The following is a 19,461-nucleotide window of genomic DNA, read 5'->3' as shown; positions in this document are numbered from 1 at the left end:
CCAGTAGCAAACGGATAGGATAGTTCTGGGAGGTCATGATAAAGGGGCAATTTACAAAGATATCAGAATATAGGGAAACCACAAATGATAATGCAGTATCCACAGACTAAAAGTTGTAAAGCCATTTTTTACCCCTGCGTTAGAGAGGACAAAAAGAGGGAGTTATTACTAGAACTTGGAAGAAAGAGCTGTATAGAAAGAGTTTTCTTGAAATCAGGAATGATCTTTGGTCAAAGATTATAGCCAGTTTGAGGAAACTGTTCATGAGTGAGCCAGAGGAATAAATACCTTGACTTCTTCCCTCTCGTCCATCCCTCTGTTGGGGTTCCTAATTGCATAATCTCTATGAGAAAAGAAGATAGAACAAGGGATCCTATGGATGTGGTCTGTACAGATCAGTGTCCCAGGGCAGAGAGCAAGGTGGAGAAAGGTAGAGATGAATGCGCAGGTGCAAACAAAACATATCTGGCACATAAAGTCTTTCTAAGGTGACATTTGGTCAGGAGTGTCAACTGAGAAGGAGCCCGCAAGTAAGAAGGCTAGAAAGGGCGGTGGTCTTGAGGCTTGCTCAAGGATGATGTGCCTGGAAATATGGGGTGAGGGGAGAGAGTAGTGATATCAGAGATCTGTGCTGGGGACTCATCATGTGGAATCTTGCAGACTCTGCTGAAAAGCTTGATTTGCATTCTGGGTACTACGGGACGCTCTTGGAGGGAATGACATGATCTGATTTATATTTGGACAAAAACCATGCTGACTGCCATGTGGAGAACGGATTACACAAAGTGCAAGAGTAGAAACAGAATTAAGAAGTTTCTGTACTCTCAGCAGAATAGATATGGCAGCTTGCACTCGAATGTGGAAAACAGTAGAGTGTGTAAGAAAGAAATGAAAGGGAAGGAAATGGATTTTTCTTACTTTTATTTTCCTAGTGTTTAGCACTAGGTCTTTCTCGCAGTAAACACTCATTAAGTATGTAGTGATGAGGTTAAAATTTTTGTTTCTTCCAATAGAATGTGTTTATCCTATCCCCTGTGGCTAGTACCAGCCATATACTAAATGTTACTGAATGAAAACTATATTGCAAATGGAAAATTTGAGAAGAGTAACCCTAGACTTGTAGCATTTGAGAGCATGTTAGGTATTATCTAATTTGACAGCCTACTAAGAAGAGTGAAGTTTGGGAGGTTTATTTGGTAGTCTGCCCTGTAGTCAACTCCTTTCTTTTTCCCACTTCCTCAAGTTCATGTCCTCTTCAACCTCTTGGATGGCATTTTCTTTCTCACATCTGTTTACTTCCTTAATTCTCCATTGTACTTCCACTGGTGGGTGGTGTGTTGGGGGTGTAAATTAAACCTGAAAGGAGCACTGAGCCCATTATTTTGGTACTCTAGGGAGGCTACATCTTTAAAAACAGTCTTTTGCTTTCATAAACTCTGCAGAGATTCTTCATAAACTGTTACAATTTTAATGAATGCAAAGGAGCACTTGGGCTGCATAAAATTAGCATGTAATTTTATTTCAATAACAGAGAAATAGTAATTTTGTGTGTGGCTGAGTTGATTTATTGATTAGAAAGATAATTATATTTCTGTAATTAAAAAAAAATCACTCTTTTAAAAACTAGATCAGCATCGCATGGAATACTTCCTGAACAGAAGAAATATTTGCTCAAAGTTCCATTATATGAACGTCAAATACGGTGTCCCAGCTTACCTTTGTGTTTAAATTTTGAAAAATTTGTCCAAAGTGTGGGAGGAATTCCAGAAAACACTGATCCTCGGACATGGGCTATTGATATGTTCACTAAGTACAAACTTCAGAGGACACCCAGAACAGAGAAAGTTGTTGAAACAGCTATTCCTAAAGACCTGCCTGAAAGAGTGAAAGAACCACAAAAATTAGAATTAAGTGATTCTTTGGAGTCTGGTCTTCCACCAGAAGTCATTAAACATTATGAATCTGAAGTGGTGATCTTGACTGAAGAAATAAATAATAAAAAAAAATATCCTGCATTTGCATATTGTAGGCGTGGAGCTATTTTTAGGAAACTGGGAAAGTTACGGAGTGCCATGAAAGATCTACAGGAAGTAAGTTTTATTATATTTAATTGAAATAGAAATATTCACCATTTATCTTGCTTTTAATTATATAGTAATTTTTACTGGAATTTTGAACAATGAATATTTATTATATAATGTGGGATTGTGATAATATGATTATTTGCATTTTCAAATAATATTCAAAGCACTAGATGTTTGTCAGATTGGGAGGTTTTATTTTATGCTATATATGTACAAAGCCACTGGGATCAATAGGATTTCAAAAATTTATTTGGTAGGATATCTTCCTTTAACAAATCAATTTTAATTGAATTTATACATATATTTCCTAGGCTATACGCTTGGAACCATTGTTTCTCAATGCCTATTGGCACCGACATTTAATTTATCTTTTTCAAGACAAGATTAATGAAGCTTTGGATGACTTGAATTATATAAATAAATATAATAAAAATAATGCAGGTGGGTTGTCTGTGGAGACAGTTATAGTACCTATATCTTTACCTTGCCTTTGTCATGTATTGGTATTATAGAGATACATAAATCAGGAGATGTAAGTCCTGAAAAAATGGTTGTGACTTTCCAAATTTTTTACTCTTGTTATTATAAATTCAAGGCTCATTCAATCCCGTATTGTTTTCAAAATACTCATCATGGTTTGAAACATTAATTTCTTGATATATATTTCAGTAAATTGGTTCCTTACTGCATATCTCACAAGAATATAAACTTAAAATTTGTAGTTACAAAAGTTATTTAAAAATCTTTTCTTGACCACAAATCTCTGAATTAGAATTGTAGTATACCTAGATCTTCTTGGTGGGATGAAATATATACCTTTTCTCTTATGTACCATCCTCTAACCCACTTGAACCATTAGACATAGAACTTTCTAGGAATGTGAAGATGTCATATTTATCTTTGTATCCCCAGCACCTACAACACACCCATAGAATATAATATAAGTTTGCTAGATGTTTTTAACCTATGTTGATCTCTGTCTGCTAAAAATTCATAAAATTTTGTGCCATCAAAACCTAACTTTTTGCTATGATCATTATAAGATTATAAAACATTTTAGACATATAAAAAGGTAAAAGGTAATTTTTGTTGCTTCAAATTAAATGTACTTTTAACCACAAATGAGTATTTATCCAGCCTTTAAGAACAAATTTGGCATTGTTGAAATAAAAAATTAAATAAAATGGTTAAGAAAGTATAACAGAGTAAATTATTCTAAGCCTACATTTTTGGAGAGACAGATTAATCTTCTAAAATTTTCATGGTTAACGAAAGAATTGTAACACTAATTTTACCTTTTTAATCTTCTTTAGAGGTCTATTTGTCAAAGGCAGAAATTTTCAGGGGAAAAAAAGACATTACTTTGGCAATTCTAAACTATACCCAGGCAATTAAGTGTAGGCCTACAGATGCTGATATCTATTTCCGGAGGGGCGAAATGTTTGAAATGACAAACAAAGTACTGGCCATTGATGACTTTACTAGGGTAAGCTTTATCTCATATAATGCTGCCATTTATATATTTTAAATCATGATATTCTCATGCTAATAGTATAGCAAGTTTTTAAAAGTCTTTTCACATATATAATCAGTTAATTTATTATAGGTTAGCAGCTAGAGTTTTCATTACTGTAATTAATATTTATACTACATTACTTTTTAAAATTATTGTTGAATGAATAGATTCACATCAAAGAGTTGAGTTTGGGGGCATGGAGACAACTATGAAGGGGTCTCAGTTTTTCCAGCTCTCTCCTCTTAAACCATGAATCAGTGGTTAAAGAAGCCTTTGAAAATTGTTTCTTCCCTTCAAACAATAGAGAAAACTGTTTTCTACTTGTTAATTTTTGAACAACTGTTTCTTTTTTGCAGGGAACCTATCTGTTCTCAGAGAAGCTGTGATTACTGATTCATTAATCCATTCATTCATCACTCACAAATATTTATTTACTAAGGCACTGCATAAAGTAGTGGATATACATATCATTACAAATTATGATGAGTGCTATGAAGAAAATAAGGATGCTGGTCGAGTAATTTATATTTGGTTGCAGGATGTCAGGGAATGTGAGGACACGAACTTTTAGCTGAACTGTACGTTGAGACTAGAGTCAAGGCAAAATATTTCCCGGGTTGCAGCACAATTGTAATTCTGATTTCCTGACCTTTAACTCCAAATTTTTAGTCTTTAGTACAATTGAGAATTTAGGAGAAATTATTTAAATAACTTAACTTTCCATGTTCCTGACTGCTCTGTTTCTTAATCCATGGCCGTTTAGCCACTTACTTGGCATTCTTCTGCTTGAAGAGAATATTATATATTTTGTAACTTCTGGTCTAGAAGTGACCAAAAACCCTTTTGAAGATATGCAAATTATCATCTGTTTTTTTCCCCCACCTGACACCAATAGTTTAAAAATAGATTTAATGTAACACATTAGGTCAAACAAGTTTCAAAATCATTAGCTTTTTTGTTTTTTTCTGTTCTAAAAATACTTGCTAACCTCCTTTGTGCTTCAATTCTTTTCCACTACCAATAGGCGAAGAGCTTTATAACCAAGTATGTAATGATTTAGTCTGATCGTTCTGTTGCTTTGTATGTCAATGTGAAATGAATGAACCATGCCAATACTAATTCATTTCTCTTCCCTGTTTTAATGGCCAGATTAATCTATATTTGATTTCATTGAATCAGCCTTGATATAGTCTAATATGTTACATCTTTAATTCAGATAAAATGCTATGATAGAGCCAACAAACTCCACTTTAGTTGAACAATTCACTTATGAATTTTTATCAGCAAAAATTTCAGTGGACAAAAGTCTTGGCTTCTTGTATATACTGTTTGTTTTTTCTCTTAGAAAATATTGCCCCTCTAGAATTTGATGATGGGTGGATTTTGTAAAGATACATTGTTTAGATGCAAATCTGGAAATTTTGGCATGTTAAAGAGGTTTGCTTTTATGTAATCTGAAGTTAAAATTGTGGTTGTAATTCACTTAACTTGTTATGTGATTACATACTTTTCTTAGTTCTTTTTTCATTATGTGATGTTTATGTACTTCTCCCCACTGCTATAGTGTATTCATTATGATCCCCAAAGAACAGATGCATTATTGAAACGTGGGCTGTTTTATTTTGAAAATGAAAACTGGATTGCAACCATACAGGATTTTACTGCCTTGTTAAATATAAATCCCCAAAATTCTCAAGCAAGGTAAGAATTATTTTAGATGTCTTCTTTGAAATTATAAGATGTATAAATGACAATTTAGAATTGTTCCATTTGTATTTCCTAAATACTATTAACGTTAATCAATTTCTAAAACATTGACTACCACCTATATTATTCATCCTTGCATTTTTTATTTTAGAAAATATTTTATTTTAAAATGTATGGGTTTATTTGTCTTTAAAAAAATTTTCAGGATTAGTTTCGTATAACCAAAAGATTTAGTGTATTGAACATCTTTACAGAAGAACCAGTAAACAATTTCTCACCTGAACTGTGAATTTTTTAAGGTTAGGGTAAGGTGAGAAAAGAAGAATTATTACTTGGAAAAACAGAAAAGGCAAAGGATAGTAATAGCATACAAAGTTTTAAAAGGAAGCTGGACATTTGAGCATCACTGAACTCTTCAGTGACTTCTGTCACTTATACTTTATTGCAAAAATGAATTCCAATCATTTCTGGCCCTGTGTCGCATTTTGTTTTTTGTTGTCACTGAAGCAATCAGTAAAACAAAACCAAAAACAACCTTCTCTGTTTTAGTGAAACCAAGGAGATGAGAAGTTAAAGGGTTTGCCCATGGTTGGGGCTGAGGAATAAAGGGAAGACAGAAGGTGGAGAAACCCTCTAGGTTCTGCTTAGAGAGAATTTAGAAATTGCTTTTTAAGACAAGGTATTTTTTTATTTCAGCACATTATGGGGGTACAAATGTTTAGGTTACTTATATTGCGCTTGCCCCCATCCCTCCCCCCCCCAAGTCAGAGCTTCAAGCGTGTCCATCCCCCAGACGGTGTGCATCACACTCATTATGTATGTATATACCCATCCCCTCCTTCCCCCTCCCATCTGCCCAACACCTGATGAATGTTATTCCTATATGTGCGCTTAGGTGTTGATCAGTTGAAACCAATTTGATGGTGAGTACATGTGGTGCTTATTTTTCCATTCTTGGAATACATCACTTAGTAGAATGGGTTCCAGCTCTATCTGGGATAATACAAGAGGTGCTATATCACCATTGTTTCTTGTAGCTGAATACATGGTATACATATGCCACATTTTATTAATCCATTAATGTATTGAAGGGCACTTGGGTTGTTTCTACATCTTTGCAATTGTGAATTGTGCTGCTATGAACATTTGAGTGCAGATGTCTTTTTTATAGAATGTCTTTTGTTCTTTTGAGTAGATGCCCAGTAATGGGATTGCTGGATCAAATGGTAGATCTACTTGTATCTCTTTGAGGTATCTCCATATTGCTTTCCACAGAGGTTGCACTAGTTTGCAGTCCCACCAGCAGTGTATGAGTGTTTCTATCCCTTTGCATCCACACCAACATTTATTGTTTTGGGACTTTTTGATAAAGGCCATTCTCACTGGAGATAAGTTATATCTCATTGTGGTTTTGATTTGCATTTCCCTGATGATTAGAGATGTTGAGCATTTTTTCATATGTTTGTTGGCCATTCTTCTGTCTTCTTTTGAAAAGTTTCTGTTCATGTCCTTTGCCCACTTTTTGATAGGGTTGTTTGATTTTTTTCTTGTTGATTTTCCTTCGTTCTATATAGATTCTAGTCATCAGCCCTTTTTTGGATGTGCAGCATGCGAATATTTTCTCCCTTTTGTAGGTTGTCTGTTTGCTCTCGTGATAGTTTCCTTGGCTGTGCAGAAGCTTTTCAATTTGATCAGGCCCCATTTATTTATTTTTGTTGTTGCTGTGATTGCCTTTGGGGTCTTCTTCATAAATTTTTTGCCTAGGCCAATGTCTATAAGAGTTTTTCCCATATTTTCTTCTAGAATTCGAATAGTTTCACACTTTAGGCTTAAGTCTATTATCCACTATGATTTGATTTTTGTGAGAGGTGAAAGGTGAGGATCCTGTTTCAGTCTTCCACATGTGGCTATCCAATTTTCCTAGCACCATTTATTGAATAGGGCTTCTTTTCCCCAGTGTATGTTTTGTCTTCTTTGTCAAAAATTAGATGGCTATATGAGAATGGTTTTATATCTGGGCTCTCAGTTCTGTTCCATTGGATACTTCTCTGTTCTTGTGCCAGTACTATCCTATTTTAGTTATTATAGCCTTGTAGTATAGCTTGAAGTCTGGTAAATTGATGCCTCCCAAGTTGTTCTTTTTGCTTGAGATTGTTTTTGCTATACAGGGTCTTCTCTGGTTCCATACAAAGCATAGAATAAACATTCACCAGTGTAAAATCATCTAAAAGCTAAAGGTCAAAGGCCAGATACCACAGTGGCTCAAGAGAGAAAACAAAGCAACAAAGTTCAACTGAACAGGATGAATAGAAATCTGCCCCTCTTATCAATTCTTTCAATAAATGTGAATAGCTTGAACTTACCACTAAAGAAATATGTTAATACTTTTCAACTTCAGAATTTCTATTTGGCTCCATTTTGTAAATTATCTATCAATTGATATCTATCAACATCAATAATTTCTTTAGTTCTTTGTCCATTGTTTCCTTTAGTTCTTGGAGCAGATTTAAAATCTTTTGTCTAGTAAGTCCAATGTCTGGGCTTCCTCGGGGACAATTTGTATTAAATATTTTTTTGTGCCATGAATAGGCCATACTTTCTTGTTCCTTTGCATTGCTTGTATTTTGTTGTTGTTGTTGTTGAAGTGTAGACATTTTGAATATTATAATGTGGCAACTTGGGATATCATATTTACTCTCCTTCCTACATTTTACTGTTGCTGCTTCTCATCATTCATATTTGTTTAATAACTTTTCTGAATTAATTTTGTGAAGTCTGTAATTTTTTTGTCATGTGTGGCTACTGAAGTCCTTGTTCTTTTAGCTTAGTTGTCAGCTAGTGATTTGACTGAGATTTCCTTAAACTCCTGGCACCAAAAAACCAAGGCAAAACTCTCTTAGTCTTTACAGATTGACTCTGTCAAGGTCTTTCTTTAATGTTTATCCAAGCAGTTATTACTTTAGTGCCTTAGCTTTCACCTCCTGCTTGTGTGAAGCCTGAATCAACCAGCTTAGGATTTTCTTAGATCTTTTCTATCCATGCTTCTGGCCCTGGGCTTGCATGTGGCCTTCTAGATTCCCCAGAGTATGTGGAAACTTTTCGAAGCTCATATTCCCCAAGTATCTCCTTCCCCAGTTTATTCCTTATCAGACTTTTCATTTTGTCTGTTGCTTGCCCCAACTGTTATCCATTGTTCCAGGTGACAGTAGTTAATACATTTGCCCTTAAATGATTTTGATAAACACCATTCAGGAAGCTACCTCAGCTCTGGAAAAGTTCTGAGGTAGACTAAACAAAGCCAAGTGCTTGTGCTCATCCTTTAGTGATCCACCAGACAGGTCAAAACACACAACCACAATTCTTTGAGAAAAAGGTCCTTATTGCTTCTGTTCATATGAACAACCTGAAGCAGGAATGTTGTTCTCAACGCCACCACTGATCTGGAAATGGCGGATGGTAACAAGGTAAGTTAGAACATCATACAGCTCTTTTTCCAAACTTCAGCAGTTTTCCCTCTTAAGCATTTCCCCAATTGTAAGTTTTTAATTAGATCCCAGTGTTCCAAAAATACTGATTCTGACAGTGTTTTTTTTTCCACGTTATTCATTACTTTTGTGGAAGGATGGAGTTTTGAATTCTCCACTCTGCCATTTTTGCTCCGTCCTAATCTCCAACTTTTTAAAAATTATTACATTGACTTTCACTTAATGATAATTGTAGTGATAATAGGAATCTTCTTATTTTGAATTTAATGAAAATGCCTTTGTGTTTTACCAAAAAATATAATAGTTGGAATTTTTGAGCCATTTATTCTTTAATTATTTTGAGGGAATATACTTTTATTCCTGTTTAAAATTTATTTTTTCCTGTGATCTACTTATAAGATGCTCATATTAGTAGGCTTTATAATTTTGAAGGATAAATGTCATCATATATTTTTGGATGGAATATTATTAAACTGTACTGAATTTTCTTTGTTTTTACTTTTTCTAAAAAAGATTTTTAATCTATATTCATAGTAAGATTGGTCACTAGTTTTGTAGTCAGATTTTGATTTCAGGATTTGGCTATTTTCTCAAAATGAATTAAGTCATCCATCTTTTCTTAGAAACGTATCCTTTAGTATTGGATTTTTTTGTTCTTTGAAAATTTAAAATAACTCACCTCTAAAATTATACCAGCTGGTAGTCATTTGTAGGATAATCTTTTTTTGAAACTCTTTAAAATTTCTCTTATTATTTTTCTGTTTTGGTTGTCTACTTCTTCTTGAGTTAATAGGGAAGAAAGGGATAAAATTGGTTGCAGGAGAAAAATATGGTTAATTTGAGGTATTGTAAGATGGTTCTGTCTTGTGGGGAGCCTTATATGCCATTTTAAAGAATTTGGCCTTATTCCATTAGCAATAGGGGACCATTGGAAGAAATTTTTGAGAAAGGAGATCTTTATTATGTGATAATAAAATCTTGTCACTCCAGAACTAGGAATGGAGTAAAATAGCAGTCTAAGTGTGAACTGATAAGAGGCTGAAGTATTGAGGCAGTAGAAATGAAAGAAGGAACAAATGCAAAAGTCAGTGTGTTTGAATTAACACGACTTAATGGTGTGCTACAAAGGATATTACAAAAGATTTATTCTGTAAGATTTTAAGTTCAGAATCATATATATGTTGAAAACTAATTAGTAATATTCTTTAGCAATGAGTAATAATGAAAAATAAATACAAAGCTTTTTTATTTATTAGAAAATAAGACATTTCTTTTTCCCCTCTATGTGTAGGTTTTTATATTTTAAAAAATATACCATATATGTAATTTTATATTCTGCTTCTTAAACTTCACACTATATCACATCAGATATGCTTTGTGTTAAATTCTTCTAAATTTTCCTTTATTAGGTACAGTGATAATTATTAAATGAATATACTATGGCATTCTTTTTTTTTTTTTTTGAGACAGAGTCTCACTTTGTTGCCTGGGCTAGAGTGAGTGCCGTGGCGTCAGCCTAGCTCACAGCAACCTCAAACTCCTGGGCTTAAGCGATCCTACTGCCTCAGCCTCCCGAGTAGCTGGGACTACAGGCATGCACCACCATGCCCAGCTAATTTTTTCTAAATATATTTTTAGTTGTCCAGATAATTTATTTCTATTTTTAGTAGAGACAGGGTCTTGCTCAGGCTGGTCTCGAACTCCTGACCTCGAGTGATCCACCTGCCTTGGCCTCCCAGAGTGCTAGGATTACAGGCGTGAGCCACCGCGCCCGGCCATGGCATTCTTAATTATTCCCTCATTGATATTTACCACTTTCTTTTTTTTAAAGGTAGGGAAAATTATTTCTTACATGATAAAATATCTTGAGTCTCAAGAGGCTTACTACTTTTAAAAGACCTCCATTATCAGTCTGCCAATATACTGGTTGCACTCTTTTCTCTGAATTACCATTGCCTTCATAATATAACATTCTTGAACACTTATTTATCCTCCCTTTGGATTTATTTTAACATCTTCAGAGCAGGCAATGTAGAAGCTAATTCCTCCTGTTTTTCCTTAATTGTCATTTTTATTTCATTTCTACAAGCTGATACACTTCACATTATTAACTAATTAAAAGTGACTTTTTCAGGAATTGATATAGGTCGATGACAATTTCAAAATTGGAGTAGAGTTAATGAGAGAAGAACCCAATTCACATAACTAATGCAACAGCTTTCCTCCATGAAAGAGCAGACTCTCATTTATCAGGGTATATTTTCGGTACCAGAGAAAAACCCCATAATAAGTTTTACTCATTGGGCCCATTTTTTGCAAAATAGGTTATTTTGTTTTTCTAGGGAACAATTGTGTATAAATTAGTACCTAACACATTTTGGGTATTCAATAAATAATAAAAATAAATAAATATTATATCTAGTTTATTGGCATGCCTCCATGATAAATGCAAGAAACAAAATAAAATTAATAGGCATACAATTAATATATAGAATCTACTTAATAAGTATATAATTATGTATACAATAAAGTATACTTTATTTATAAAAAGTTCATATCCTTTTTGCTACTAACATCATGACTAAACTCTCTTGAGAAGCAAGGATAAATAATAACAAATTGTCATTCCAATGTGAAATTAGTTGTATAGGTTTACCAAAAAGAGAAAATATGTATTTTGCAATACATCTTAAAATAATTTTTTTTCTAGGACATACCGAGGAAGAGCATATTTTAAACAGAATTGTCATAAGCAAGCAACTCAAGATTTGTCTGTTGCAATTCACTTAGATCCTAATAACTGGTTAGCATTTTATTATCGAGCTTGCTTATTTAGAAAAACTAACTCTCTTAGAGCGCTACAGGATTATAGCGTTTCAGGTACGTTGCCTTCAACTGCACTTGTATAGGAATCTGATCTGAAGTTCAGCAGCTCAGTTTCATAGTGGGGAATACTGATGTGGGATCACTAATGTAATATGTTTACTATTATATATATTAATACATTTAAGTATACTTACATAGATATATATAGTATACTTATTCATACACTGAGTACTTACAAGCTATAATGGTTTAGCTAGAGGTGTTTCTAACATGCCCTTTAATGTGTGTGTGTGTGTGTGTGTGTGTGTGTGTGTGTGCATGCATGTGTGTGTGGTAACTGTGGCAAGGGGAGAATATCATATCAAATAAACCTCTTTCTATATATTGAGTTCTGAGGATTTTTTTGGAAACCCAGGTCAATTTCCTAGTCAGTTTGCTAAAATGGCAATAAATTGTCCTGGTGGGCTGTGTTCTATGCCATAGTCTCAGCCCGTGAATTTGTCAAATTCAGAGTTTGTGACCCTTAAACTGAAAATAGGCTTTGAGAATCCTCAGTAGCTAGTGGATGCCAACAATTAAAAATGACCATTTCTACCTTATCCTCAATCAATGCATTCCTGGCTTATATATGTGCCCAGCACAATTCTGGGCATAGAATAAGTGCTTAGTAAACAATCTCCAACGTAATGAATGAGCTCATTCTGCTGACAACATCTAGCCAGAGCCCAGCACTCAAAACCTGGCTATGTTCACCTCGGTGCAAGGTTGTAGAATCCCACCATCCAGGTGAGGCAGTATCTAGAGATTAAGAGAGAACTAGACTCTCACAGGCAAGGAAATCTAAGATGATTGTTACCTGACTGTCTCTGAGTCTATTTGCCTTCTGAGGTCACCCTTCCCATTAAAATTCAAATAAAATAACTCAAACCCCATTCTATGTGCGGAGAGGAGTTTAGTGCCCTCCCCTCTATTTCCAGGGATTCTTGGGAAAGAGACTCGAGGACTCCCGTTCAGTGCTCTTGTCATCTTTGCATCTGATTTCTGCTCTTGGCTAGATTCCCCATCTTTGCTTACCCACTCACTTCTTGTGGCTACTGTTCTCTCTGTTTTGCTTTTTCCCAGGTCTTTCCTTCATTCTCCAATGTAACATTAACACAAGCATGTTGTGTGTAATAATGTGAATGTTAGGGTTCAGAGGATTTAGCACAAACAACTTAAATTTGAAGGTCAAACACCTCGTTTTCCGTAAGTTTATCTGGCACTATCAGTCCTGTCCATATGCCATCTGGCCAAATCCCCTTTTCCCTGGTCTTTCTCAAAAGGCCTCTTGCTCATATTTCTTTCTTCTCCAAGTTTTGGGCTTCTCACTGCCCCTTCCCTCTTTCTAGGTTTCAAATAATAGTTTGAAATTCCTATTATTTAATTATTGAGAGCAGAAAAGCTTGATTTTGGCCTCAATTCTTTTCTATAGGCTAGCTAAACTTTTTAGTTTAATCTACAACTAAAAATGACCCTCAAGATATTTTTCTAAGGTAATAATAATAATGCCTAATATTTATTGGGCATTTCACTACTTGCCAAGCACTGTTCTAAGTACTATATATGGGATATCTCAATTAATATTCAGAATAATGCTATGAGGCAGGTACTATTTTCATCCATATTTTACTGATGAGAAAACCAAAGCACAGAGAGGTTAAGTAACTCTAAATTTTTCCTTAAAAATAATTTTTCTGTTTTTCTAAAGCAACCACCAAAACTGCAGCTGACTTTTTCATTGCTATCCAATCATACTGTGAGTTGAGCCATCAGCACTGCGACTGTAATCACTCGAAGGCAATGTTTTAGTCAAAAACAGACTGTATATATGATGGTGGTCCCATAAGATTATAATGAAGCATATATAGAAACCTGATATATGGCATTTGATATTGGCATTGCAGATCAACTAGGGGAAATGATTGTTATTCAGTTATGGTGCTGGAAGATTTGGTTTTTCATATGAAAAATACACATAAATAAAAATATATGTACCATCTAGGTTTGTGTAAGTACACTCTGAGATATTTGCACAATGACAAAGTTGCCTAACAATGCATTTTTCAGAACATATCCCCGTCATTAAGTGATGCATTAGTGTATTTACTTAATCTGTATGATCATTGCTGATACTGGGTCCATTTCCTCAAATCCAGTACTGTGAATATTTTTTTCCCAGACTATGAACATTATGCAGGTTTTTGGAAAAACTTTCCCTCCTAAGCCACAATGAGCTTGAGAAGCTTAGAAAATATGTGTCAAGACTTGTGGAAAACCAATCCCAGCTACTTGGGAGGTTGAGTTGGGAGGATTGCTTGAGCCTGGAAGTTTGAGGCTTCAGTAAGCTAGGATTGTGCCACTGCACTCCAGACAGGGTGACAGAATGAGATAGCCCCGTCTCTAAAACAACAAAACAAAACAACAACAACAACAACAACAACAACAAAAACCTTATGGAAATCCCATCTAATTTACTAGCATGTTTTTGAAAGTGAAGGGGGAATCAGTAAGGGAGAGATATGAGATGACATCCAGACTGCTTACTGAGAGTCATGCCCCTGAAGTACTAAGAGTAGGTTCTTTTTGCTCTTTGCCTCTGTTATTTGGGAAACGCATAGTCAAATTGTCTGCCTTAATTGCAAGTTCTGCTTGCCTTGATGTAGCCTTTTTGCAGCTTCCCATCTTGACTTGTGTGTGTGCCTGACCTCTGCCTTCTGCTGTGGTCTGGACTAGTACCCATGCCTGTTCCTTGGCCAGTAACAATGGTGCCCTTCTGACTGGTGTTATATTCTAGGCCAGTCTTTGCCATTCACTTGCAATATGACCACGGTCAATGTACTTTGCCCCTTTGGACCTTAATCTCCTGGACTGTAAAGTGAGTAGACCATACCACAGTATCACCAGGATTTCTTCTGGATCTAATGAGTTCATGAACCATAGCCACACTCTTACTAATAAATAAATACATTTTTATGTATAATACTATTTTGTACTCACCAAACAAGAATACTCATTGTAGATATGTTCTATTTTCTGTAATGTTAAAAAAGAATAAGCAATAGGAAGGTTAAAGGCAAAAATATTACTCAGATATGGTTGTTCAAAACCTGAATAAGATATATGTTTTCATTTTTAAGCTCTCATAAATGATGGCTATGAGAATTTTGGTTGTTTTCTACATCGGGGCATAATCTATGCACATCTAAAACTTTGGATGCTGGCAATTTGTGACTTTGAAACTGTTATTTATCTAGAAAGGTATGTTTTCCTTTCTGTACTTAATGATTTCACTTTTGTATAAAATGAAAAAACTGAAATGAAAGAAAAAGCTTCCTTTCCCTTGTCATTGATAACCTAGTAGGAAATTAGACAATTATATAAAGTCATCCTAGAATTAGAATACTACTTCTAAAATTAAGATTACTTCTAAAATAATACCCATTCTCAACATCTATTTGGCTCAGGTGCTTTTACAAATTTTACAGGTTGAGTGAGTTTGAGAAGAGTTAAATCCATGCCTAACAAATCAACAGTAGGTAATTAAATATGAAATGTCCAATTTCAGAGTAAAAGTTTATTATATCTCAAACAAGAAGCAGTACAATTAGTCAAAGTATGCACCTAAACTATTGACACAATTTTGTCATCTTAATGGTAGCTTATTTATGCCAGCAGCAAAGAAGCCTGGAGAGTGAGTGGTGATAAAATCCCAAAGGGCATTGAGAATTCAATATTTTTTCCTTGCAAGAAGTGGTCCAAAGCCTGGAAGTGCTATTCAGCTGGTGCAAGATCTGGTGAATACAGTGGATGACAGAGAGTTTCCAAGACCAGCCTCTGTAGTTTGAGCAGAGTTGTTTGTGCAATATGTGATCGAGCATCGTCTTGCAAGAGGATTAGCCTGTCTCCAGTGACTAATCTTGACTGCTTAATTGCAAGCATCCTCATGATTTCATCCAAATGGTTGCAGTAGACATCTGCTGCAATTGATTGACCAGGTTTCATGAAGCTGTAGTGGATAATACCAGCACTGGGCCACCAAACAGACACTATAGCTTTTTTTGATGAATATTCCGTTTTGGACTGTTTTGGCACTTCATCTTTATCCAACCATTGTGCTGAATCCTTGCAATTTGTCAGAAAAAATCCGTTTTTCACCACACGTAACAATATGGTGTAGAAATGGTTTGCCTTTATGTCATGACAGCAAAGAAAGGTAAGCTTCAAGACAATTTCTCTTCTAATGTTCGTTTAACTCATGTGGAACCCAGCTATCCAGCTTCTTTACCTTGCCCATTTGTTTCAAATTGTCCAATATTGTTGGAATAGTAACATCAAACCTTCCTGCTAATTCATGCATAGGTTGAGATGGATTCGTTTCCACTACAGCTTTCAACTCATCATTATCCACCTTGGTCTCAGGTCACCCAAGTGGCTCATTTTCAAGATTAAAATCACCAGAATGTAACTTCTCAAACCATTGATGTGCTGTGTGTTCATTAGCCACATCCTTCCCAAATACTTTGTTAATATTTCGATCTATCTGCGTTGCATTGGTTCCTCTACAGAACTCATATTAAAAAATAACCTGAATTTTTGACTTATCCATGATTTTGAAAAATTGCTCAAAAAAAATTTTGAAAGATAATCACAAGCCAAACCATGCATTTGAAAGCATGAGTATGTACCTTCACAATAAAAGTAAAACAAGAAGTGTCAAAGTGAAATGTCAGAGATATCAACTGTGAAATTTAGAACTTAAAGAAATTGAACATTTCATACTTAATTACCTAATATTAGGAGCTTCGGGGTACTCACGCTAGAGCTTTTTGACGTTAACTTCTTGGAAAACTGTCATCAAGTTTTAAAATAATGACACACTATTCTGCTTGACGCATCATTGCTGTGTACAACATGCAACTCAATGGAAGGGAACCCTCTATTTAGAACTTCTGACTTCATTGGGTTTAGTAAAGCAAAAGAAAAAAGTAAATACCATTAGACCATAAAGTTCAGGAAGAAAAACAGACCGAAAGTTAAACACTCTAGTCGGAAAACTCAAACTGTAAATCACAGAATTTAATTAAATAATTCCCCCTCTTTCCAATGAAGCATTTATTAAAATGGAAGGTGTCAGAAGAGTAACTAATCATGCCAATTCCATGCCCACCAGCAGACGGTTTACTTAGCCTGTCCAAGGTAAACTTTGACCTTGATAAAGGAAAGTCATGGAGCTTGACTCCATAATGACTGCAATGGTTTCTTTTGGGCATTTTTGAGCCAGGAAGGAAGAGAGAAGAGTTTCAGTTGCATAAAGTCAGAAGGCGGCCAGTGGAAACTAGTGTCTAGGCAAAGGGTCAGGGCTTCCGTGAGTCTGGGCTATGGAATGGGTGGTTTTCTCATTTTGAAGTAGAAGCATCAAATAAGGTAATTTCAAAGGTCATTTCTATGCTGAAAATTATTTGATTCTAAGAAGGAAAACTAATGTTTATTTGACACAGAAAAGTGCTGTGTTAGTACCTATGTGGAGAGGATTTTCAACCCAAGCCACCAAATTCTTGAATATTACTTTCTCATTGTTACTTGTGGCCAATATAACATAGCCTGAGGCAAAGACTTTTGACTTGAGGAAAATGAAACTTATACAATTCATGTTAACTCAAAATTAAGTTAACTCAAAATTAACCTTTTAGTAAGAGTCTAGTAGATTCAGGAATTCTGTTCTTAGCACAGGCTCTACAAATGTTAATTCCCTACCAAGGATTTTATAAAGGTGTTTATAATTTTTTAGTAGAGAATAGTTACTGATTTAATTTGCTTTAGCAAAACATTAAAAAAATCCTCATATATATTGATGTATGTATTTCATAAGGTTCATTCACAATTGGAGAACATTGGGAATAATTAAAAATGTTTAACAGGATTTTCCTTTTTCATTTTATTTAGAAATGTTACTTTGCCTTATATAAATATTGGCCTCATATATCTGCTACAGCTGGATAACTACACCGAGGCTGTTTTGAAATTTTCTGAGGCTATTAGACTTGATCCTTTATATATTCAAAGCTATATTTGTAGAGCAGAAGCCTATCAAAAGGTATTTAACATTTGAGAAGCTAGATTCTTTTGAAAAAAGTTTTAGTTTTCTAGATATTTGTTCAATATAATTTTTAATATCTAATTTTTATTTTCTTTAGCTAATTGTAGGGGGTAATGCATTTATAAACAGTAAACGTTAAGCAGATATACTTAGCTGTACTTACCCATATATAAAGCCTCTACTTATGAGATGTGCATTTTTATGTCTTTCAGTTTTTAAAATAATACCTGTGGTTTTTTTTATTACAAAAGCATTATATGTTCATTGAATGCATTATATGAGTATGAATAAGAATAAATTAAAAATTATTATCTATAATTTCATTCTCTAAAGATAGCTACTAGTAACATTTGAGTCTATGGTCCAATGTTGTGTGTGTGTGTACAGGTGAGTGGGTGGGTTCACAGAGTGGGATCCATGCGTAGAATGTGATCCCAACCATTCATACTTTTCTTTAAATTTTGTTTAATTTTTACAATTTTTACAAGTAACTTAAATTTAAAAAAATGTAATATGTAACATATCCTTAGTATAACAAACTCAAACAGTACAATAAATAGTACAAGCTGTCTTCAACTCCAACCAAATCTGACTTTCCAGATAGAATACTATCAACTCTTGTCTCTACCTTTCAGAATAGACAACCTGTTCCACTACTTCACCACTAAATGCCCTGTCCAGGACTCTCATTTCTCATTTCTGACCAGGATTATTGCAGTAGCCTCTTGGTCTTCTTGCTTCTGTTCCTTAGTACTTTTGATGGACTTTCAACACAGCAGCCACAGTTATCTTGCCAAAACATAAATTGGATTATTTCACTTCTTTGCTCAAAACCCTTCAACAACTTCCCTTTGTGTTTAGAATAAAAGCCAAGTCCTCCAAAAGACAAAGGCCTACAGGAGCCCACGGGAGCTGGCTCTTCATTATCTTTCTACCCTTGTTTCCTACAAGTCCTCTAGCTATACTGGTTTCAGTTTACCTTATGCTGAGGTTAAAAAAAAACTTAAAAATCACTGTATTTAAACAATAAAAGTTTATTTCTTGCTCATACCACATGTTCACTGGGGGATGGCCTGAAGGCTCTGCTCCCCATGGTCCACATCTCAGGACCCAGTGTGACTAGAGCCCCATTTAGAGTCCTTACCCTGTTGGTGATAGAGGTGGAAAACCCAGGGCAGCTTCAGTGTTGTCTCCGGGTGAAGCCTGTTCTTGACCCTGTTGAGGAAAGAATGGCTAGTATGTGGCTCTTTTGCTTAACCTAACCCTGCTGATGAAGCTGAGGTCATCTGGGAAAGTTGGAGTTTCTCCTGGGCACACATAGAAACCAAAGCACCAGCATAATTGCAGGATGTAAGGACATAAATTCAAAGACTCTTTGTTCTGAGAGACAAAAATCCCTACGCAGTAATGACTGAATAATGTGTAGTGTATTCACACCATAGAATATGACAGAGTCAATGAAAAGAATGAATAGAACTATTCAGGCTAACTTGGAGGGATTTCCATGAGATATTTTTGAGTAAGAAAAGCAAGATTCAGAAAAGAGTATAAGTGTGTACAATATGGATCCATGTAAATAAAAGAATTATAGAGCAACCTTTGTTTATTTGTATATAGAAGAATACATACTCCTACTGTGTGGGTGCAGTCTCCAGGGTGGATCTAATCTAAGGTTGCCTGGTAGAGGTCTAACCGCAGGGAAGCTTG

General features: G+C 35.0%; 1 protein-coding gene across 2 annotated transcripts in view; it reads left to right on the top strand.

The window, feature by feature from the left end:
• Positions 1-19,461, top strand: part of TTC6 (tetratricopeptide repeat domain 6) — a 170,893-nt gene that overhangs the window by 110,673 nt on the left and 40,759 nt on the right. The window contains exons 12-18 of one of the 2 annotated variants that reach the window (XM_045568276.1): positions 1,628-2,090; positions 2,396-2,525; positions 3,398-3,570; positions 5,165-5,301; positions 11,503-11,672; positions 14,795-14,915; positions 17,601-17,751. In XM_045568276.1, the coding sequence (XP_045424232.1) occupies positions 1,628-2,090; positions 2,396-2,525; positions 3,398-3,570; positions 5,165-5,301; positions 11,503-11,672; positions 14,795-14,915; positions 17,601-17,751 (1,345 nt within the window). The remainder of the gene's footprint in view (positions 1-1,627; positions 2,091-2,395; positions 2,526-3,397; positions 3,571-5,164; positions 5,302-11,502; positions 11,673-14,794; positions 14,916-17,600; positions 17,752-19,461) is intronic. The other variant, XM_045568269.1, reaches the window with a different exon arrangement.

Source organism: Lemur catta, chromosome 1 (genome assembly GCF_020740605.2).
Source record: "Lemur catta isolate mLemCat1 chromosome 1, mLemCat1.pri, whole genome shotgun sequence".
Lineage (NCBI taxonomy): Eukaryota > Metazoa > Chordata > Mammalia > Primates > Lemuridae > Lemur > Lemur catta.
This window is presented reverse-complemented; position numbering and strand designations above follow the sequence as displayed.